General features: G+C 44.6%; 1 protein-coding gene across 2 annotated transcripts; it reads right to left on the bottom strand.

Moving 5' to 3' along the window:
- Nucleotides 1–108: 108 nt before the first annotated feature.
- epha2b (eph receptor A2 b) lies at nt 109–22,422 on the bottom strand. Of its 2 annotated transcripts, none has more exons than XM_044038599.1 (17): nt 22,259–22,422; nt 21,523–21,602; nt 19,319–19,967; nt 9,053–9,208; nt 8,221–8,580; nt 7,911–8,041; nt 7,588–7,759; nt 7,386–7,485; nt 6,713–6,768; nt 6,493–6,618; nt 5,642–5,839; nt 5,476–5,537; nt 5,070–5,279; nt 4,818–4,967; nt 4,520–4,713; nt 3,469–3,624; nt 109–2,064 (listed from the first exon to the last, which is right to left on the bottom strand). In XM_044038599.1, the coding sequence occupies exons 1-17, from the start codon at nt 22,341–22,343 to the stop codon at nt 1,956–1,958; spliced, it is 2,994 nt and encodes a 997-aa protein (XP_043894534.1). In that variant the 5' UTR covers nt 22,344–22,422; the 3' UTR covers nt 109–1,955. The 2 variants fall into 2 exon arrangements, with proteins under 2 accessions (XP_043894534.1, XP_043894535.1); XM_044038600.1 differs by having other exon boundaries at nt 5,654–5,839.
- Nucleotides 22,423–23,003: the final 581 nt, after the last annotated feature.

Raw genomic sequence — 23,003 nt, 5'->3', positions numbered from 1 at the left:
GGGAGTAGGGAGAGAAGTGTACGGAACAGCACGTACAGTTTGTGCCTGCACTTTGGCTTCCCTCCTGCACGGAAGAATAAACATCCCAACAAAAAAACGACATGTAGCTCAATCATACAAACACATTTAATTCAAGGCTAAATCGCCCCACAAATGCAAGGACAGTAAACACAGGTTTGAATAATTCAGGAACAAAAGAGACATTAAAGCTTTTTTTATTATTATTATTGTCATCATTATTATTATTAAGAATGAGAGAGAGCAAACTTCAGTTATAATCCCAGCTCAGTGTTTCTCAGGATAAATAAATAAAAGTAAAAAATAAATAGACTATTAAATACAGTATAAAACAACAAGAGAAGGGGGAGGAGTTTGCTCTTTGATGAGGGAACTCTCAAAATGTCTGGAAAGTAGGAGACACCACTTTGGAGGAAAGTGATGTTAGCTTTCAAAAGAAAAATCATGGTGGTAATAGGGCAGAAAGTGAAATCATACAAAAATGTACAAAGTGTAATTGCAACCAACAAAACCAGCGTAATAACAAAAGAAAATCCCTTTTTCAAAGATCCATCAGCTGAAACAGAATTACAGACACATTTGAAAATAGAGTTAAAATTCAAGTAAAGGAAGGTGCACATCAGTAACACAATGATTTGCAGTCATCAATGAAGAGAAGATCCACTACATGATCCCCAATATTGGAGACACACTCCTGCTCCCACAAAACAAACATTTCAATGTTTTTAAACTGTCAAAGCTTGTAGTTTAATTTACAGTTTATTTTCATCAGAAACTCAACGGGACTCAAACTGAATGGATATTTCGTTCAGCCTAGTTTCTTCCAAACAAACTGGGACACTGAAATTGCAAACCAAACTATTATTAAGTATGAAATCATTTCAACCACAATGAAACACAGTGATCTTTTTCTTTCTCATGGTGGGGCAAATTTCCCCATCTCCCTCTTCATTACCGGCATGCTACAAACAGATGTACTGCACTCTAATTGAAACTTTCATTTTAATTTAATCTATACAGTTACGTCACTTTGATACCGTTCCTTTAGCTCGGCTAGCTTGCGTGTGGTCACAAATCAGAGACAAACCAAGAAAGACCGTGTGATTCTTGGTCCAAGTGCTACATTTAAGTTTGCAATATTTTTGGCAATCAAACCAAATGTGAAGAGAAATGAAGACGAAAAACTGTACACAAAGAGTACCGCAAAAAAAAACGTTCTAACATGAGTATGAGTTTAGTTTGACTATAGCTTAAATTTCAGCGTGGCACCAGCAGACAAACGCTCTGTCACAGCACCAGGTCAGTTTGTGTTTACACACCTAAGCAGCACCATCTCTTTGGCTCCAGGCCAGCTCAAGCTCATTTTTAGCTCCATCCTCATTGGTCCGACAAGAAAAGGCACCAAGTGCCAATTAAAGGAAGACGCTATGACATCAGCACCAACCACAAACTGAGCCGGGCCTGGATTCCACTGCAGCCATACTAACTATCACGCTTACTGTGCTTCTCTTGTTTGTTTGACACAGGAGGAAACAAGCTCAGGGACGCACTGGAGCTGTTCCTAGAACTGGATTGATTGTTGTTTTTTTATGGAGCCGGAATGCGAAATGAAGAAGAAAAAAAGAAAAACAATAAAAGCACTGGCGCTGAATTGTATCTGTACAGAAGACATGGGTAATAAAAATAGATATCTAAATATACAGAGTCTAATGGAGTCATCTACTGCTGAATGTTTTGCTCCATTCCTGTGTGGATAGAGTGAAGAAATACAATGTACAGTGAGTGAATGTGTTTCAGTCGGCCCCCAAAAGATGGCAGGATATTTCTCCTGGTTTTGGCCGATCCGACGCCGTCCCTGCAGTTTTGCTCCAGCTCAGCTTTGAGTTCAAAGGGCTTCCTGCTTCAGTGCGTGATTATAATGTCCACCGTTGCCAGGATCACACTGCAAACACACTCAGGGTGCTGGTCTGGTCCTTTAAGCCCAAAATGCTGTAGGCAATTCTTTTCAAATGGCCAGGGAGCCTCACCCCGATGTTCTTAATATCCCTGTGAAAGAGAGACATGACAGTGTATAAGTGGAGCTGCACGTGAATCTCAAATTTGGACTCGCTCCAACACTTTTCACGCACATCCTTCCTGCCTCTGAAGCCTTGAGATAATCACAGACTCATCCAATGAGCCGAAATGTTAGCCTCAAGCTCACGCCATTCATGTCTGCCTCGAACAGTTCATTTGGGTGGAGCATCTTTGCAATTAAATGTTAATACTGGGGATTTCAATCTTCACAAGCATACAATGTAAACCTGCAGAAGCTCTGCGACACAGTAAAGACCTAAGCCTTAATTAGAGCCTTAATTACTTAACGAGGATTCTCCCTGTTGGCCATGAATCACTTGTCTGGCAACCAGAGGGTGGGCTGTAAATAACTGCTGGTTTTTCAAGAGTGCTACCAGATGCCCTGCCATGGAAACATGGGGCCATGAAATCACACCATTCCGTACGACAAATACTTCAAAAGAGTCTGTCGTCTGCTTCACAGTCTGCCCATCTTCCCGAGTCTACTGACATACGTTTACCATGGCAGAGCAGGAGGAGGATGGAGGCGGGGGGGTCATGTGGTTAGGAAAAGCTCTGGTGCTCATTATTGCCCCAAAACAACCTTATATCATGTGCTTCAATAAACCTTTTTTCTAAATGGTTGAGCCCATTTGATTAAATCAGCCACTCATAGCTACACTTCTGAGACGATCCAGTTGCCCTAAACTTGCCTTAAGTTCGGGGGCACGTACACTCCGAGTGCACCTCTTCAATCTTTCTACATGTACAAATACGCCGACAGTAGGGCTTCAAATCTCATCCATCTATTTCAATTCCTTAATCTCCTCTATTTGCTCGAGCTCCACGAGTTATTCTCTCCTCCTCCTTCCCTCCTTTAATGTTGAAGAAACCACAGAAGGCCTTTGCCCTAAACAGGCAAAACCCGTGGTTTCTGGGGGCTCAAGCAAAAGTGCTGCCCAGGGCAGCTCGTGTGTGTGAGTGAAAGGAGGGAGGGATGAGAGAAAGAATGAAGAGAGGATAGAAGAATAAGAACTGCAGCGACCACAAGCCACCACCACCAGCCGACCACAAATGAGCCCACTCCTTCTCCTTCCATCTATTGCTTTTTCCATCTCAAAACATTTTTCAAGTTGCAAAGTGAGGGCAGAGATCATATTATGCACAAACTATTCTGCTTGCTGTTTAAAACGCACCATTTTTTGGAAAACAAATACATAAACTATGAGGAGGAAGTTCACAAAAGACTTTTTGTCGGCGGAAAGCAGCATATTTCATGGCGTGCAGTCATTTGACAAGAAAATATCCCTGGTGTTTGCCAAAAAAACACACAGCAACACAAAGTAAACACAGTAGATATCGTGTCACCAAATTCAAAGTCGTCGTCCTACTTACTCGTTCTTCATCTGGAGAATCTGGTCCATGGTCACGATCCCAGCGCAGGTGAAGTTCTCGCTGTACTGGCTCATCTTGATGGACTCGAGCCACTCGGACACTGACCTGAAGGGGGAGCCGTCTGAGCCGCTGGTGCTGGGCAGGCGAATGGAAACGCTGCAAGCAAATATATAAAAAAAAAAAGAGTAGAATCCTAATAGTAGATCAAAATGATAATAATAAACAGGCTTTCCCACAGCAAAGGCGGATAGCTGAGGACTATAATTACTGTGTAGGAAACAAGATGGTGGAAAAAGAAGAACCAGTTGGAGCAGTCAGGGTAAGAGGCGATTAAGACACAAGCGGCAGATCTATTGTCCCTTCTCACCGTTTCTGGCTTTAATGCTCCCTCACAAAACTATGCATTTGTGCTTTTCAGCTTCAAACAAAGGGGTTTTAGTGTTCTTCCAAGAGTTTGCACACATTGCTTTCATTATCCTGGCAGGCAAGGTGTCAGTATGTCTTTTTAATGGTTTAAGTAGACCTTCCTCGAGCCATTCCCCATTTTCCGCCCGAAACCTAGACCTTGATACACCCTGTTCTTTTCCTTTAAGTTAAGGTAAATAGGAGAGCTCTGGCAGAGCTGTTATATGTCAGTTTGAGCAAGTCCAGGTCAAGTCTCCACTGAGTTATTCAGGCTACAGTAAATTTAAGTTGCACGTTAGGTAAGACGAGTCCAAATCAAAATAATTTAATCAAGGCAAGTCAGAATCAAATTTAAACAAGACGAGACCAAGCCGAGTCAGCTTAATCCCAAAGTGTTACATGAGACAAGTGCAAATCAAATTTCAAGCCAGGAGGAGACAAAGAGCCGAGTCTCAGTGTTTTTGCACTATTGTCCAGAGGAGTTAGCACAAGGGAGATTAAAAATGAAATATAGTGTATGTAATACTTGTACTGTGGGGAAACACCTGTTTCCAAGAGCTGGCAGCTGATAGCGGCAGCTACTGTAGACTCAGCACTGTAAAAATATGATCTCAAGCCCTTAGTCTGGTATGTAAATAAATCTCACCGTGGGTCAAAGTCTGCGATTGTCTTCAGGGAGTCCGGGCTCCGCAGCAGCTTGTCCAGCAGACTGACGATGTCTCCAAAACGTGGCCTCTTGGAACGATCCTGAAGCCAACACTGCAGCATCAGCTGGTAAACGGCTGACGGGCAGTCCATAGGTGCTGGCAGCCTGAAAGCCTCGTTGATGGCTTTCATCACCTGTGAGCAGATTATTAAGCGAATAATTCAAAGAAAATCGTCTCTCACTGATAAAAACTTGTCAGTGTTCACTTAAGCAAAACCTCAGAGGAACTAAAACTCACCTCGTGGTTACTCATGTCCCAGTAAGGTCTTTCGCCAAAAGCCATCACCTCCCACATGACGATACCGAAGCTCCACACATCGCTAGCTGAGGTGAACTTCCTGTATGCTATTGCCTCTGGAGCCGTCCAGCGAATGGGTATCTTGCCTCCCTGTTGAATCAACGTTAGTTAGAAACAAAGACGAAAACGAACTCCTGCTCTTTACACCATGGTGTGCCCTCGTGCTTTGAGCGGGGTGTTGGATCTACTCACACTTGTGGTGTAAGTCCCTTCGGGGTCGTCCTCCAGCACCCGAGACAGGCCGAAGTCTGACACTTTACACTCCAGTGTGTTGTTGACGAGGACATTGCGGGCGGCCAAGTCGCGGTGGACGTAGTTCATGTCAGAGAGGTACTTCATTCCTGCAGCAATGCCGCGCATCATGCCCACGAGCTGGAACGAGGAGAACTCGCCGTCGTGGTCCTTATGGGAGAAAACACAAATACAGAATCATGAGAGAGAAGGAACAACATTCCAGTTTGCAGGGACCTCATTTGTATCATCATTGTGTAAAATGATACCTCATTTCCACCAAGTGGTAAAGTGAGTTTTAGTGTTTTGATTGTCAAAAATAGTAAATGCTATCAAAATAATAAATCTATGGTCTAGGTGGACTCACCCTGAGGTATCTGTCCAGCGCTCCATTCTCCATATATTCAGTCACAATCATGGCGTGCTTAACTGTGCACAAACAAAAAACAAATTATCATCCGAGTGAAAAGGCTGCGAGAACAAAAATGTTAGAATGTGATAAAAGAGTAAAAAAAGGGGGGGGGATAACTCACAGAAATCCTTACATTTGGTGACCACCCCCTCTAAGTGAATGATGTTCTGGTGGGAGAACTGGCCCATGATGGAGGCTTCACTCAGAAAATCCTGCCTCTGTTTCTCTGTGTAGCCAGGCTTCAGTGTCTTGATCGCCACCGTCACCTCTTTCCTCCCTGGCACCTTCAGGTTACCACGGTACACCTCTCCAAATTCTCCTGCAGAAAAAAAACCCCACAATGAACATGATATCAGGTGCCTGTGTGTGTTTCTTGTTATGCTTCCAGCTGAGTGATAGGGGGGAAGTTTTGCCTCGGGCTGTCCTGCAGAGGTGTGTTCTCGCTGCGTGTTGAGAGACACAGCCAATGTTGCTTAATTGGTGGATGGCCTGTGGTGTGGGAGCATGGGAATCAGCTGTCACATGAGGATAAAGGAGGTGGGGTCACGTCGTGGGAATTAAGGAGGTGGGTGTGGAAAAACAGAATCCTGGTTCAAAGGGTAAAGGTGGTCACGGCTGAATAATTGAATCATGTTGGAAAGATGTGGGCAGGGCCGAGCAAGGTGCTCTGATATGTGTCCAAAATACTGTTTCTGCAACAATTTCTTTTGTGTAAGTGTTAGTCAACCTGAGCCAAAACACACAGGTACAGCAGCCAAGAGTTGCGACACAACAAAAATGCCTCAACTTGTTTTGTGAGAAATGAGACGGCAGCCAGATAGATGTTAATCTCGCTAGAGTAACCACTGTCAGTCAGCGTCGTAAGCTGTGAAAAAGGGTTCAACATAAACAGCAAAGTTGGGGATTGAAAAATCTGTCAACATCTCACAGTTAAGCCCCACAGCAGATTGTCTCAACAGGTTTGTCACTCACCAACTCCAATGACTTTCTGTTTGGTTATATGGCTGGGGTGGATTTCAGAGGCAAACTTCAGCACAGCTATGTTGGGGTCCTCGTAAGTGTGTGGATCCACGTAGGTCTTCAGAGGCTTCAATTGATCTGAGAGTAAAAGAGGACCGATTGTTTACGGTCATCAAATTAAACAAACAAACAAACAAAAAAAGAATAAAATAAGTGAGTTTTTTTTGTCTACCTGAGCTGGAGAAATAGGTGTCCTCTGGTCCCTGTCTGGCATGGGAGTTTCTTTTCCTAAATAAAGAACAAACACACACATATACATTAATATTCCACTTTCAAACAACAAACAAACTTGTTCCTAAATGATCTTTATTATCTTTAACTTTAACAAAAAAAAAATAGTGAATAGCAACTTTCTAACTATTTTTCTTGTCTTGACAGAACTGCTGTGCGTCCATTCAGAGTGAAGCAGCCCTTTGAGAAAGGCTGAGGATTACAGACTGTTTGCCAAGCTGATCCAACAACCGAAAGACAGACAAGCAGGCGGGACAGACTGTCCACAGGCTGTTAATGCGTACATTCGGGTCACCTTCACAAAGTGCCTGCAGTCTGGTGCAGAAAGAAACGCCTCTTATCGCAGACAATGCACCACAGTTTCCTTTCAAAAGCCTCAACGCTCACTAGAATATAATTAGGTGCATTCGAGACAGCGTCTCCTCCCGCGACTGCCAGGACACAGATACAGATAAAGAGAAAGGTAGCTAAAGGAAGAGAGACAACGAGAGGTGAGGAGAGAGCGAATGCACAGGTCACTTGAAGGCCTCACAAAGGAAGAGCAGAAGAATTAGAGAGGAAGCCAATAAAAGAGGGTGTAAATGGACAGAGAGACAGGGAGAGCGGATACTGACCGTCTGCGAAGGAACAGGACCACGAACACTATGAACAACATGGCTGCTGCTCCAACTGCTGCGATGAAGATGATTGCGGTGTTGTTTTGAGTAAGGTGTCCTAGGAAGGGGAAAAGAAAGAACATAGATGTATATGAGTTAAAGCCCACTCTTGAACAAAGCTACAAGTGGAGCTTTTAGCAGAGTTGTTTCCCCTCTGTACCTTCAGAGGAAGTCTCAAACTGCTCCTCCATGCTGGAGCCTCCAGGGCTGCCATCACTGCCCAGGGCCTGCACCCTAAACAAGTAGGCTGTGCCCGAGGTCAGATCATTGATCTGGACAGAGTTTTTCTCAAATCTGTGCACGACGTAGGTCGTCCCGTCCAGGTTGTCGTCCTGGGAGACGGAGAAAGAAAAACAACAGAGGAATGAATTCATAAGAGTTCCTGCTGAAAATAAAAGCCTCAGTTCTGGCACAGACAGTTGTCATATAGCTTTAAATCAACTCAAATTAACAAACAGCACATGAGTAAAAAGACTGGGGCACCTTCTTGCGATAGGTAATTTCATAGCGGATGGCTCGATGCTGGGCCCGTGGTTGAGGTGATATGTCCCAGGACAGGGACAGACTGGTGGAAGTCCTCTCTACCAGTCGTATAGATGTGATTTTGGGAGGATCTGTGAACAGAGGACAGTGAATGTTTCAGTGTCAATGGGGACCGACAGAGGTGATGCAATGTGTGCACTTCTCAATCCTGCAGCATGATTCTACTTGCTGCCGCTGCCTTTCAGATAACATCTGTCATTACTGCAGCACAGATATTATCACTCCACTGCCTGATATCAGCAGCACTCACCTGTGTAGTGCAGATATGTAGTCAGAGCACTGGTGGAGGGCGGTTTATGAGCCCGCGGCGTTGCCTGACTCGCGAACACCGACACTCCACTGTGTGCCTCCACAGTGAAGGTGTAGTTGAGGTGAGCGTCCAGCTCGCTCACTGAAACCTTGGTGTCAGTCAGGCCCACACTGGCGGGCTCGTAGCGAATTTTTTCTCCACACGGCTGACACGTGGTGCCCTCACAGCGCTGGCATTCAACGCTGTAGGTGATGTCGGTTCGACCACCGGTGTCTTCAGGTGGGCTCCAGGAGAGGAGGAGCTTTCCTGCAGAGAGCTGGGTGGTCGTGGCCATGAGATCTTGTGGGGCAGAGGGAAGACCTGGTGAACACAGATTTGGAAAAGAATGTGAGATAAGGAGAAAAAGCCCAGGCGGCAACACGTCAGGTGTACATTTCCCATATGACACTGAAATTAGAAAAGCTAAAGTGATTGTGAATGTCACACCATCCATCATGAAATCACAACCTTTACACAGTTTAATCTGGGCAGGCAAACAAAAGTCACTTCCTGTGTCACATTCTGATTCACATTAAGAAGCAGGTGTGACATTACTCAATAGTACATGAACGTCATATCAGTCCAATACAGTTGTTTTATATCTTGTAACTCCTAAACTGTAGAAGTTTCGAATCATATCAGATTTTACACTTTTCTTTTTCTGATATCTGAGCTAGTGATTTAGACCTGTACCAATAAAGAGAATTATACTGGCTCATCCCTGCTAATGGCAAGTACTTTCACATATTCTAAATGAACTGTTCTTCTTCTTCTTATCAAGGGGAGTCATCACCTGAGCAGGCTCCAGTAGGGGGATCAGTTGGGGCCCTGTAGAAGCCATCCATGCAGGGACAAAACAGAGCCCCGGTGTTAAGCCTCTGGGTGTTGGCAGGACACGGCTCACACTTGTCACTGACAGCATGAGCTTTGAAGAAGCCAGGCTGACATTCTGCAAACACAAAACATTTATTTACATGACCAGGAGAACAAAGACAACCGTGACTGCAGGCAACATCACATATGACACAGCATATCGCCACTTCATTCTAGCGAGAAAGATCTGTCATGGTGTGAGTGAACTTTTCACCTTTCCAGCAAGGCAACAAGGTTGAGAGGACGTGTTATTGTGTCAAGGCTAAAGGTCAGATTTGGACAAGTGACAGAGATATGGGAGGAAAAACAGAGGCACGGCTCTGCACAGTGTTGACCTTACTCATTAAAACGCTGTCCACTCCAGTGAAGACACAGGAGTGCAGCCCTTAAACAAAAACATGGCCGGCACTCCTACTCTTTACTTCTTCAGCCAACAACGCCTCACTGCTGTTGCTCTCTCACTGTCTCAACAAACAAAACCAGTCGTCCCACATTCCCCTACAGCAGCTTACAGCAGTCTTCAGTGCTGCAAAACGATTGAAATAAAAGCAACGAGAGTCCAAAAGCTCCAACATTTGGAAGTCAAACTCCTTTTACGCGTAGCTTCCGTTCACACTCAACAGTCCATTATATTTTTTTTTTCCGTCACAGACCCACATGTGGACTTTTGAAACTGTATCGCAGAGATAAGATGACACCTAATTTCACACGTCCAGCACGGGTTGACGGAATGCAGGTAGAGGCTCCAGCTGCGTGTAACGGTGGTGAAATATGAACTTAATACAGTGTGAAATTTCTGAGGGGGCACACTATAAAGGAGACTGAAAATGAGACAGCCCAGACCCCCCCAACCCCCCAGCCCAACTCTGCAAGAGCATTCCAGCGGCTGCTGCTCATGTCCTCACACCATTGCACATTCATCCACACGTGTACACACGCAGCCACATGCACATGTATTCACAAAATACACATACATGTATGCAAAGCACAGCCATGGACACATGGGTCTGACATCACAAGACGGATTATGTGCACTGCCTGTCACCTGTTCTCATTTCTCTTCTGAGTGTCACACACACACACACACACACACATATATATTTATCATGTTGTGTAAAGCACTTTGTTTACTATAATTTACATTATTTGTAAATATACTATACAGGAACGACGGAACATGCTCAGAGAACCTTTCGCTAGTTTGAGTCCGACTGAACATGCAATAGTAATTCAACTCCAAAGCCTATTGTCTGGGTGTGTTTGACCAATTTTGAGAAAGTCCAGTTGGTAACATTTCAGTCAGACTAACACAATTCTCTGCCTAACATCACGTAAACATATCGAGTGTGAGATTGGATGATAGCGGCATGACGGTGATCGAGCAACACGGAAAGAGAACATGATAACCAATTTGAACGGTGCTCGCACAGTGAGGGATTGAAGTTGATGCCAGTGACCAGGGAGAAGCAACAACACTGAGTTAAAAGGCAAACACACAGATTTAATACCAAACTCCTGCTGAGACTGCAACGAGAGACTGGGGAGATTTTAGAGGCAGCATCAAGGACATAGATAATTTACTTTGATACTGTCTTGGCCGGTGACTGCATTTCAAATGCAGCTCAGTTGAGTGAAGTTCCTTTAGGAAGCCACAAATGACCACACACAAGACAGAAAACACGCGGCTCCTTCTCCATTTAAGTCGTTTCAAGGGGATTTACTCAACTGACCATGAGGTTCACTTCGACGGCAGTTGGGTTCGTTCTATCATTGTGGTTGACCGTTGTGGCAGAGCTGCTGTGAAGAGTTGTGCATTAACTGAAGAGCATGACAACAATGGTTGAGGGAAACACACTCTGCTTGAAAAGAATTTGTAAGTCTGTCCAATCGCCTTGCATGCTACTCAATCCTCCCCTAACGACAACATCTTCTCTTGGCCAGCTGTTTCACTGACAACTACTGCTACTCATTAACAGATTTGAGGCAGAAGATGGGCGAGGCAGAGCAGCGGAGGTATGAGGGGACAGAAGGTTCAAGAAAGAGAGACTGCAATACTGTATCCTGCTGAGGACTGAAGAAAGGGGGGAGAAAGAAAGGAGACAGGCCAGGGTGAACTCCTCTATTGAGAAGGGGGAACAGCTGCTACCTCCAACCCAGAGCACCCAGATTCATACCCCTACCTCTCCTCCTCGTAATCCCCAAATTCCATCCTCCCCTCCTTTCTCCCCTCCCAGTCCTCTGTAAAAAGGCTCCCAGCTAACCCATTAACATTGCTATTCACCACTGACCAGCAGGCAAGGAGAATGCCATGCCATTCAAGTGCTGAAAGAAAAAAACATACACACACAAGCACTGCAGATAGGAATAACCAAGATGCCACATGGCAACTGAATAGAGGAGGACTAGCCTCTTTTTGGCGTTACAGTGCCGGCTGCAGTGCACCGTGGTCAGGCCTGTGGAGACGATGGCCTTACACTGTGAGCTGCCTCTATAATCAAGAAGCATTCCAGCGCACACCACCCAACAGGAGGCCTGTAGCAGTGCAGCTCCACTGTAGCTTCATTTTCAGACCCACTTCTCTATTGTAAAGGTGAATGGGTTTGTGTACCATGAAAACATGAGTCACTGGGACAGTAAACTGAATTCGATGACTCTCCGCCGAGGTATTTAACAAGGGGATTCTTCGACAAAAGGGCAAAGACCAGTGAAAGGAAAACTTCCTTGTTTTCATGGGCAAAGTGTGGGGGGAATTTGAGTTGTTGCTGGACACAACAGGAAGCAGGAAGCGTGAAGCTGACGCAGCCTTCCTTCCTAAAACAGCCAATCAAAGCATGGAAACATGAAGGAGCGTGACCAACAGAAGAGCCAGCACAGAAACTATCAGAGTCCTGAGACAGAATAATAACCTGAAAGGAAGCTAGAACGTGTTGACTTTATACCCAGGAGGAGGGGGGGGTGGGGGGCATTCTGTGTCAAACTCTTTCCTTCTCATAAACAAAAGTCTCTCAGCAGCCTCTTCTAAGTTGAAACATCTGACAAACTTCGAGCGGCCAGTTGTTCCCTCCCTACTGCCACAAAGCAAGGAACTGTTTGTCATTTGAGAGGCCCCGTGCACCTTGAGTGGCTCCGTGTTTGTTTATTGAGAGTGTGTGCAGGGGCCTGTTACATTCTGGGAGCCTGAGTGGCTCTGGAGACAGAACGCCCAAGGGCCCCCCGGTTTGCCGGCAGGAGTTAAGATGGATGAGATGGCGACAGTGATGAATGTATGGTAGGATGGATGGATGAATGGGTAACATGGTGGCTTGACAACGGCAATCACCCTCAGGACTGGAGGACTAAGTGGTTGGGGGCGCTCCCACAATCCCCACAATCAAGTCCGGCGCTGAGCTTCTAAAAGACAGAAGGGTCATGTCTGCCTCGGGGTAGCTGTGAGTTAAACTGTGCATGGTTTACAGGGAGTCAGTGGCCAAGTAAAACAAACACATGCTCACACTGAGGAGGAGGAAGAGAGAGAAAGAGTTGTAGCAGCAGTCTCAGTAAATTGTCTCAGTGGGAAAGGAGTTTGAATTCATAAATATGACTGCATATATAGTAATAAAACCATCTTGGGAAAATAAATCTATAAGAAATAAAGGCAATATTTTGGAACTTATCAGTGAAAACCCTACATTTATTTGGAGGCAAGCCAGTTTTTTTTTCTTTGTCTGGAGCCTCACCTTCTTCACTTATCCACCCCATCCCCCGAGTTTCTTCCGCGACCTGGTCAAACCCGTAATTGCAATATGTCATGTCATTTTGTTTGTATGCAGGGTGACAACATGTCATTAGCATTTTGGGGGAGTTGGATTGGTGGTGGAACAAAGGGGGTCTGTGATGGGGGAGGTGAACCGGTAACATGAGCCAAGGGTCACTGAGGTAGAGGAGGGGAGGGGTGGAGGAGTCAACAGTAAAGGTGTAGGGACTGATGAAAGTGTGTGCATGTGGGAGCGGGGGGGAGAGTGGGGGCATTAGTCAAAAGGATTAGCTGACCGATGGAGCAGCTGTAAGGGCATTACATCTGTTTTACAATTGCACTCAGGCTTTCATCTGGGTTGTTAACAAACATAATAAATTCCCTGAAACCCCTTCTCCTTTCACTTGGTCTGTCCACTCAGACAGAGCTGGGACACTGAGAGTGAAAGGAGAGTCAAGCAGGCACAAAACATCCTCAACATGTACTAGAGTAATGTGAAATAAAGCAGATGCACTTAAGGGGGGGGGGAAACTTGCCGTCAAAAGTTTCCACAGGCCTCAGCTGGACCACAGTCATGGTCATCCGGTCACGTTTCTCCGTGTTGCCAGTCAAATACAGACAGCCAGGTGGGAAATACAGCACCATTTCACTAGACCACACTGAGCCAACAGGTCACAGACTGGAAGCCAGTCCACTTCCTGGTAAGAGGAAGGGGCCAAAATGGGACCAAATGCACCAATAAATGTAATGACTTATCTTAGCAGGGCAACAGAATGGAAAGTGGCTGAGTGTTGCCGCTCAGCGTAGAGCGACAATAGAAAACCCTGAGCCAACGGGCTGCGGAGTCACCAAGGGATTAGGTGACCTCCGGTTTCCGCTGCATGCTTGTCCTGTTAGCAGTGAAGGGTGGGTGGGTTGGTGGAATGGGCGGTGGAGGCGGCTGACTGACACAGTGGAAGGAAAGTGCTGACCTCACACACCAGCAATACAATACAATGCGCTTAACACTGGCCTGGACCCCCCCACCAACACAACACGCACTCACACATGTAGCCTCCAGACTCAGGAATGTCACCAAGAGGAAATATGTCCCAACTTCCCCACCACAACTAACACTCGTGCTAAACAGCCGAGAACTGCTGAGCCTCAGATATGTGACCAATGGCAAATATTTACCACATTAGGAAGCTGCATTTAAACACACACAGACAATAAACTAATACTTGCTGATGAAGTTGGTCAAACAATCTCAATGAATGGAGCTTTAAATATATTTTGTGTTTAGACTGAAAGTGTATGGACTCTCAAAAACACCATGTGAGGGTTGATATTAACATGTCTCCACCGTTAATGATCCAGATTCCGATTCAGTGTGAGGTGCATCCAAGGTCCATTTCATTCGACAGTGGTTTTCGTGCACTCATGTCAAAGGCTCAACCATTAGACCCATCACACTTTTTAAACCACAACAGCACGATTGCTTACATCGAACAACCATGGGGGCCCTCCACATCTCATCTTTGCTACATTTCCCGTCATCCTACTCGCAATAATTGCCAGTGTTCTGTTCACTAAAACGTGACCCAACATGACGGAGCACGACACTGCAAGAAAGTACATTCAGCGTCCACCCATTATCTAACCAACTCCCTCAAGTTCAGCCTGTTAAGCAGACGTAACCCTGGCACAAGATCAGACAAATCCACAGACTCCAAGTGATCACAGTAGCTTTACAGAGCAAAAAGAAAGGTTATATCCAGCCTGTGCATGTAAGTGAAAATGAGAAATGGAGCACCGTCCAATAAATGAGTTGGTGTTTTATGCCTTAATTTCACATTTCTGAGAGATCACAAGCTCAGGGAACTCAAGCAGAAAATTTCAATGTGGGGATTAACCCTGCCGGAGTGAGATGATTCCATTATGTGAAATCCACCCTAAGCCAACTTAATCAAATCCCTGAGATGCTGAGGTGTGGTGCTATGTTCATGTTTCTTTGTATACTTCTCATCAGATAAGCTAAAATTGCACAAATCCTTGGTCTTAAAGGTTCTGGGGTGATTAGGATGAACCAGCCGACTCCAGGTACAAACACACTTTAGGGTCCATGAAACACTTGAGCTCTGTTTTTGTAACATGAGCGGCAATCGAAATCAATTCAAAAACATTCAGCAGCAAAAAGAAAAATGTAAACCTTACATTTCCTCTTTAAGTGTATATGCATTAACCACTATGTACACAAAGCCAGCTGTTTTTCCTCGTCCCTCTCCATTAAGAACTCTCAGACAGACTGAACGGTTCATATATAGCTTCCATTATAGCTTCCACGTGTACTCATCGGTATCCCTGTATACAGTCTAAATAGATCCACCAGGACCGTGTGAAACGGGATGTTTAACTGTATTAGTATCATATTCATGACCTGTTCCAGAAATACAGCCAAACATTACAACAGCTCTGTGATTTCACAAACAAAAAGAACACGACACGAGAGGGAAAAAAAAATGGTTTGTTTGTACTTGGCACAGCTTGCGCAACAGTGCATGCCTCTTGAGTGAATTGCATTTAGGACTGTAAAATGGTCATGTGAGTTATGTGTTGAGATAAGAAACTATCAAATAAATACTGGACAAGAGGCAGAAAACTAAGGCCGAAAGAGAAGGACTCTTCAGGGACGGAGAGGATGTGGGGGAAGACGAGGGAACGGCAAAGGAGAGAGATTGCACAAAGGCAAAAAAGCAAGCAGAACCAGTAGTTACTTTGCTTGAAAAGCACAAACACACCCAAGTCAATTACTACCCATACAAATCACTCACCACAGTACGCAGTCACACAGCTACAACTTAGTCCCCAACTGTTTGTTACATCAGCTGAGGATGAGTATGGAGACACGGGCAGTGAGGGAAGGAGGGGAGACTGAAAATAGTTTACTGGAACCTCTTTGGCAAAAGGAATAATAACTTTACTGGAACTGAGTGGACAGTTGTTCCACCAAGATGCCATTTTCTCCGAGACTGCCCTCAGCAGTTGAAATATTCCACACTCATGTCTTCTTTTTAAATACAGCCTAGTGGAAACTAATGTGGGATTAAGCTCTGTTTGTTGAGGCTTCAGAGCGACTGATGAGGTGTGGACCTGGACGGTTAAACACAATCCCGAGGACCAGCCAGGGCAGCCAGCAGTCTTTTGTGGGGTGACACACAGAATGCTGTGCTTTTGTGGCAGGGAGGATTATGGGTAAGGAAGGGCGTGATAGGCATTGGAGGAAGACTTTGTCAGTATCAACACTGAGTCACAAGTGGAAACCCACAGCGCGGCTGCCAGACTTAAGAGCCAACAACCTAATTGTAAATACAAAGAGATTTATTTTTTCCAGAATCCAAAAAAAGATTATTAAAATCCCTAAATCCTAATATCACTTGTTTATTACAGTAACTACTTAAGTTACATCCTGTGTTGTTTGGAGGTCTACTGTAAGTTATTTCAGTATTGAATTATTGCATTTAAAATAGTGAATCTATTTATAAAAAATATATAAATATGACGCATTGAGAGAAGTTCAAAATGATCTACACCACAACAAGCTGCTCAAAATGCTGCTTATATGGTAAATAATCAATATCAAATCGTCAAAGTATGATTTGTCTTTTTTTTTTTTTACATTTTAGGATAATACATTTGTACTAGCACTAAAGCAGAACTTAAAATGAAAAATGCATGGGGTTTTTACCTTTAACGTAGTGAATTTAATTAAGTTTAAGATCTGAATACTTTCGCTGGAGAAAGATGGTTATCATCTGTATTTCAGCAGAGTCTAAAAACAAAGAAAGATTTATTGCTAATTAAGCGGGTGAGGTATGAAAGCGGGAGGGTGAGGAAAAGAAAGTAAATACACATGAAAAAGGAGTACAAACATAAAAATGATTCACTCGAGGCCAGACAAACACAAAGACAGCATTCATCAGCCTGATGAGGATCACGGTAATAAATGTAAATTTTACAGAGCGCTTTTCCAGGTGCTTTTTTTTACTTTTCAGGTTAATTTTGCAGTTGAGGCTAATGTATTATGAGAGCAAAGATAATTCTCTTTTACAGTAGTCTGTAATGGCCGCTTTGGGGGCTTTGCTTCTGCTGACTTATATGATTAACAACCAGTGCATAAAAGCTTTTAGACTTGCTGCTCTAAACACTCGTGCAGGTCTATAAAAAGTAGGAAGTAAATGTTTTATCCGTAGAATTTGTTTGTCTGAAAGGGGGACGGCCTTTGAGAGAAGAGCGCCACATGCCACCTTCAGAAACCTCAACAGGGACTTTATGGAAATATGGAGCCTAAAAACACAGCTTGACGGACGAGTGATCTCAAAGCCAAAAACACCAGAGCGGTGAGCGCTGATGACTCGACGGGAGACGAAAGCCAGATAAAGTCACAGATTTCTACTTTAACGGGTCCTGTGGGGCAGAGGAGCCATAAAACTGAGCGATCACATCACTGAACATGGAAACTTTCGACCCAAGTCAGAAAAAAAACACCACAATTGAAGTTTTGTGGTAATTCCCTCAACAGCACACAGCGCAGGAAAGAAGTGGGGGAGAATGATTAACTGTGTGTCTGCATTAGATTCCATTTAAAGCCCTTCGAGCAATACACTTCGACCCTGCACTGCAACCCTATGATTCATCTCCTCCTGCCTCATGCGCCTCAGACCTGTCATGTGACTTCATCTTGATAGTATTTTCGCTTGGTTGGGGGCTTTGTTCAGTAAATTTAATGTGAAGGCTTAATCTGAAGCTACTCTTCCTCCCATGGGAATTCCACAGGTCTGGAGTAATGTTGGGAGGCTCCTCCTGGGCAAACTCATCAGGAATGTACCAACCAAATGGGAGAGGTGGTGGAGGTGGAGGAGGAGGAGGAGGAGGTTGAGGTGGGCTCGTCCATCCTTGCAGGAAAACACAGCTCCTCATTGTTCCCCCTACCTTTACATTCCATTCCTCACCTCTCTCTGTTTTAAAAAAAAAAAAATCACACCCCTCCACTAAACACAACCTCGCAGTCGCTTTTGCATGACTGTTCTCTCATTCCTTCCTGCCTCTGCTCCTCCTTCACCTCCCCCCTAATCATCTTACCTGGCACTTTCCCGCAGGTTAAAATGATGTACTGACAGAAAACTTCATCGCCTTTATGCGTCTGCTACCAATCGCAAACAAAGTGGGAAAGCGAATGCACAGTAGGCACACTGCATGTGGTTTAACGACTGTATTCTAAGGCATGTGTCTGAAGCGTGTATTTCAGGTAGCGTGTGCAATGTGCATGTGTGTGTACATACAAGAGTGCCAAAAGAGTAGAGGAGAAGGAGGAGGAGTTTGCACTGATGGAAGTCTTTAGATGTTCTGTCATGAAGCAGATCTCAACAGGTCCTTGCATGCCAGCCTGTGTCGTATGTTCAAATATGCTTCTTGAGTCACACAATCCACCCCAGAGCCTGGGCTCAGCAGATTTGTGAAATCACAGGGGAACAGGGAGAGATGGACGGGCGAACATGCAGTCTGCATGTCCCATCAAACAAACACGGCCTCTGCCTTCTGTGATGCTTCCTATGAACAAAGTCAGTGAGGCTCAATTCTTCCTCTTGTCACCCACCCCCCCCCACTCCCCCCCAACACAGCCACATGCAGGCCAGTATTTAAGATGCTAATCCATCACAGAACAGTAGCCTCCCGACTTCTTTCATCACTTTCAGCCACTCTGACAGGCCCTGCCACAACAATAAGAGCCTCCTTTGAGGGGCTTAAAAATACAACTACGCCACAACTACAAAGTAAAAAAGACGAGGTGATGGTTCGACGCTGCAGCACACGCACACCCACACCAGGTTAGGGAACAGGAGTTAATGAGAGAGAGCAGGAAGTCACCTGATGCAACACGGTGCAAGTTATGAGTGTTGTAATAGGTGAAGTGTTTGAACCAGATTCGTGAAACAACTTAAATATAAAGTTTTAAAGTCAGTCGTGAAAAAATAAAACCCTGTCATTACATTCTGTAAGAAAAAAACTTTTTTCTCAAGAGCAACGGCATCACATTTTACAGCATAAGCTCATTTGTTTGTGCTTGTACACAATTTTCCACTGAGTTGACGATCTGCAGCTGAAACTAAGAAGCATATTTCCTAATTTTATAGGTATCGGTTCAAGGTCAGGGATGATGCCGGGACTTGTACAAGTAGGCCTAAGCATTCCTTCCATCGCAGAGGGGCTATGTCAGCCAAGGGCAGAATTCCACTGAACAATGATAATAACACCTATGATAAATATCCGCAACTGCCATACAGGCTTGTTTTACAACCTACGACAATTAGATTAAAGGTAAAAAATGTGACCGATGCCAAATAATCTATTTAAAAGAAGACGGTGTACTGGCAGTTAAAGAGAGCTTACAAATACTGTCGGGCACACTCTTACCATGACAGGCGTCTTGGACTTCTTCATAGCCTGGTCTGCACTGGCACTGTCCGACCTGCACCACCCACTCCCCATCCACAGAGCAGTAGATGCGAGGCAACTCCTCACTCACTGCGTTGTCCACGCACACCCCACTCACTTCCCTGAGGGCATGGTTTTCACCTCCGGCCACAGTCTCAGGAAATGATGCGAGGCTCTTCACTGTGGCCGGACAGGTTTTGTAGTAGACCTTCACAGAGAGGAGCGCAACGCAGGCCCCGATGTCTTGAAAAGCCAAGTAGAAGCCTTTACGGGACAGGTTCTCCACCACTCGTGTCTCTGTGTTGATGCGCATTTCATTTTTGCCGGTGATCTCATCAGGCGCTATGGTGGCCACTTTCTTAAACTGGCCCTTGCGGAAGGTAGTGCCCACGTCTGCGTCCGACTCCGACGTGAAGAGGTTGAAGGTTTCTTTGCAGGTCAGCGAGGCACCATCGAAAGAGTTGCAGTCGCGTACAATAAACTGGAGTTCAACAAAAACCCGCGAAGCCGATGAGTGCCGCTGGATGAAGGTGGTGCGCAGCCAGTTGTCCTGCTCACGTTCGCCAACATTGCAGACAGAGTAGGTATAGAGCTGAGAGCCATTCACAGTCCTCTGGACAACCTCCCACTGAAACAAAACCACACAAAGCAACAAGTTTAGAGGTACAAACACTGATCCCTGGGGAGCGCCGAAGCATGCCGGGCTGAGCCAAAGCTATAACAGAGGCAAAAATAAAAGGAACATCACAGCACTTCACATGAGGTTTCAACCACTGTAATCTGAACCTGGAAATGAAAACAGTCTACGTGAGGGGACACCCATGGCTCTACACAAAGGATAATTATTCCAGTTGAACATTTTTACAGTCCTTCAATGCAATCACACATTCCGACGACAGAGAACTTCACTTTATCAGCGTTTACAGCACAATAACACAGCAAGGACTTTGTATGACAAAGCATTTCTGACACTGCAAAGATACTAAATTATTTCCAAGTCTTTCACATGACATTGCTTCTGTTTGGCATCTTCCCCCAAAGAGCGCTGCAGCTCACACACTAAATTATGCCACAAATATTTGGGAATAAAAGTGACGGTATGTTTTAACGTAGCCTTGGCTCTTGCAGAACAACTGGCCCTGACAGGGGCAGAGTCTGTGGTTTGCTCTGTACATGCAGCCACAGTGCTATTCATTTAAAAAGAAAAAAAAAAAGTACTCTGTAGGCTGAGTGTGTGGCTCTGCGTAAAAAAAGTTGATGGACAACAACAGAACCAACACTTCTATTAAACAGCTGGTGAACATTTTTATGAGGGGCCAGTAAAACTTGAAATAATAATTGTCATAAGTGGTGCTAGTTACACGACTTTACATCACTATAAAGAATGTTTGTGTCCACAGCAAACTTGAGCATGACAACACATGATGCTGAAGTGAAACTTGAGTTTCAGTGTGATTATTTATGCAGTGAAACCTCTTTTGGGAAAGTTGGGCCACAGTAAACAGCACATCTGCACAAGCCTTGGAGTCATAAGCACATTAAATGAAGCTAAAAACAGTGCATGTGCACGAGTCTCACCGCTTAGTTTCTTTGAAACCACAAAATGGACAATGACACACAAGCCTCTATTCTGGCAAAGAGATAACCAGCGCACGCGGCCGCATTAACATTGCTGTTTGTTCTGTAAATGCGTCTTTGACATGATTTAAGAAAAAAGGAGCTCTGGCTGATTCACGCCATCTTAAACCCCTCCCCCTCTAAAAAGAGGTACCACATGCTGCAGACTTTAAAAGTTAATTGCCCTCTAACATACAATTCTAAAGCTGAAGCCTTAAAACCACAAGAAGCCACAAGTATTTCCAGTTCAGTGCTAGCAGCTATTCTGTCTGCCTAAGGTTTGGTGTAGCCCAGACATGCTCTGAAGTCAACTCCTGAAAGGATCCTACAACTGCTTCTCATATCCATACATCCAAGCAAGCATTAGTATTTAACTGCCAGGTTTTATGGAAACCTGATGTGTGTTCACACTGCAGCGGCGAAACGCACAACTCTCAATTGGTCAAATAAATTTCCCTGGAGTTTATCCCAGGTTTTCCCTCAAAGTGTTCACTGTGCACATTTATCCCAAGGCAAATTCCAGGTGGAAACATGGGAGCTGGAGGAGGGGATGGAGGAATACTCACCCCGGGCTTGTCTCCCTGATCCAACGGCCATGTCAACCAGCCCAGTTCACTTCCAGTTGCCATCATATCCAAAAGAACCTCTGTGGGGACGAGAACACGGTCAGTGCATGAGAATGAATCTTTAAACACGTGGAAACAAAACAGGAGTTTACATGTTTACTAATTGAACTATGCAGCATTTAAATGACTGGGTTAAGGATTGCTGCTGCATTATACCTGACATCCTGTAATTACCAATCTAATTTACTGCTATGGCTTACTAAAATTATCACTACTATTATTATTATTTTAGAGATTAAAAAAGTTAGACATATTAATGTCTAACTTTTTTCTAAAGTTAGACATATTCATGTCTAACTTTTTTCCGAATTCATTTCGTTATTTCATATTTTGTTGAGAGTGTAAAAGTGAATTTAAAGAGAAATGAAAAGAAAAAGAATCACAGTTTGATGTAGAACTTTCAGAAACGTGTTAAACTCCATAATTCACCTGCTCGCAGAGCAGCGCACACGCAGTCTACTCTACACACAAGCAAATCACTTCTTTATCGAGCACAGACATTTCTAGAATGTTACCGCGTTTAAAAAAAGACTTTGACACAATGTGTGACTGTCAGCGAAGGAAGACGGAATGTTTCCTGGTTGCAAAGTTTCTTACAGGAGTTTCGCCCCCATGGCACCGCTGCCTTACATTAATTTAAAGGTATTCATTTAAAAAAGAAGAAGAAGAAACTCACCTTCTTTACTCTGTAATGTGATAAGTATGCCGTTAATGAGGACATAGGAAAACAATAAAGGTCTGACTCCACCAGAGAAATCCATTTGGCGAACTTTTCCTCCCTCTCTCGTGGTCTCTGGTGCTGGGCTTGTCTCCGGGACTCTGCTCTCTGAAGTGAAAGCTGCTGCTGCTGTTGCTGCGACACTCACTCATTCACAAACGGGCGGCGTCACGGACTCCGCCTGCAGGAATGTGTGTGTGTGTGGGGGGGGGCGGCACACACATGAGAAACTTTTATAACCTTTAGGGAAACTCGCCCCTTCGCTCTTTACCTACATGTATCCACCAATATAAGCGCATTCTGAACAAGATGAAAAAAGTCTTTATGGAGAACTTTAACTTTTGATCCTCCATTAACCACCAAACCTTCACTGTTTTGTAAATGTCTGACCGTTCAATACAGTTTCATACACAGATGAGTCATCTTCACAAATTTTATTGAATAAAGTGGGTCTGTTTGACAGTGGCGTGCACAGGTGGGGGACGGAGGAGGGCAATGGCCCCCCTGGTGCCCTAATGGACAAAAACACTGCTTGCTAAAGTGTCCAAGTGATTGGTAAGAACATGAGGACGTGATCGACTGGCTGCCATTCAGTTGTGTTTCCACCGGGTAGTACAGTTTGGTACGGTACATATTTTATTTTCCATTAGGAAGAGTACCAAATTAATCGTCCCCAACCGTTCCACTTTTCTGTACCCTTCCC

This window comes from Solea senegalensis, linkage group LG11, assembly GCF_019176455.1.
Source record: "Solea senegalensis isolate Sse05_10M linkage group LG11, IFAPA_SoseM_1, whole genome shotgun sequence".
NCBI lineage: Eukaryota > Metazoa > Chordata > Actinopteri > Pleuronectiformes > Soleidae > Solea > Solea senegalensis.
This window is presented reverse-complemented; position numbering and strand designations above follow the sequence as displayed.

Excerpts from the sequence above, each read along its gene's own strand:
- epha2b (XM_044038599.1), bottom strand. The coding sequence starts at position 22,343 with ATGGATTTCTCTGGTGGAGTCAGACCTTTATTGTTTTCCTATGTCCTC. Across the intron at positions 19,968-21,522 it reads ATCAGGGAGACAAGCCCGGG|TGGGAGGTTGTCCAGAGGAC; the intron begins GTGAGTATTCCT and ends GTTTTGTTTCAG. Across the intron at positions 4,968-5,069 it reads AAGGGACTTACACCACAAGT|GGAGGCAAGATACCCATTCG; the intron begins GTGAGTAGATCC and ends TTGATTCAACAG.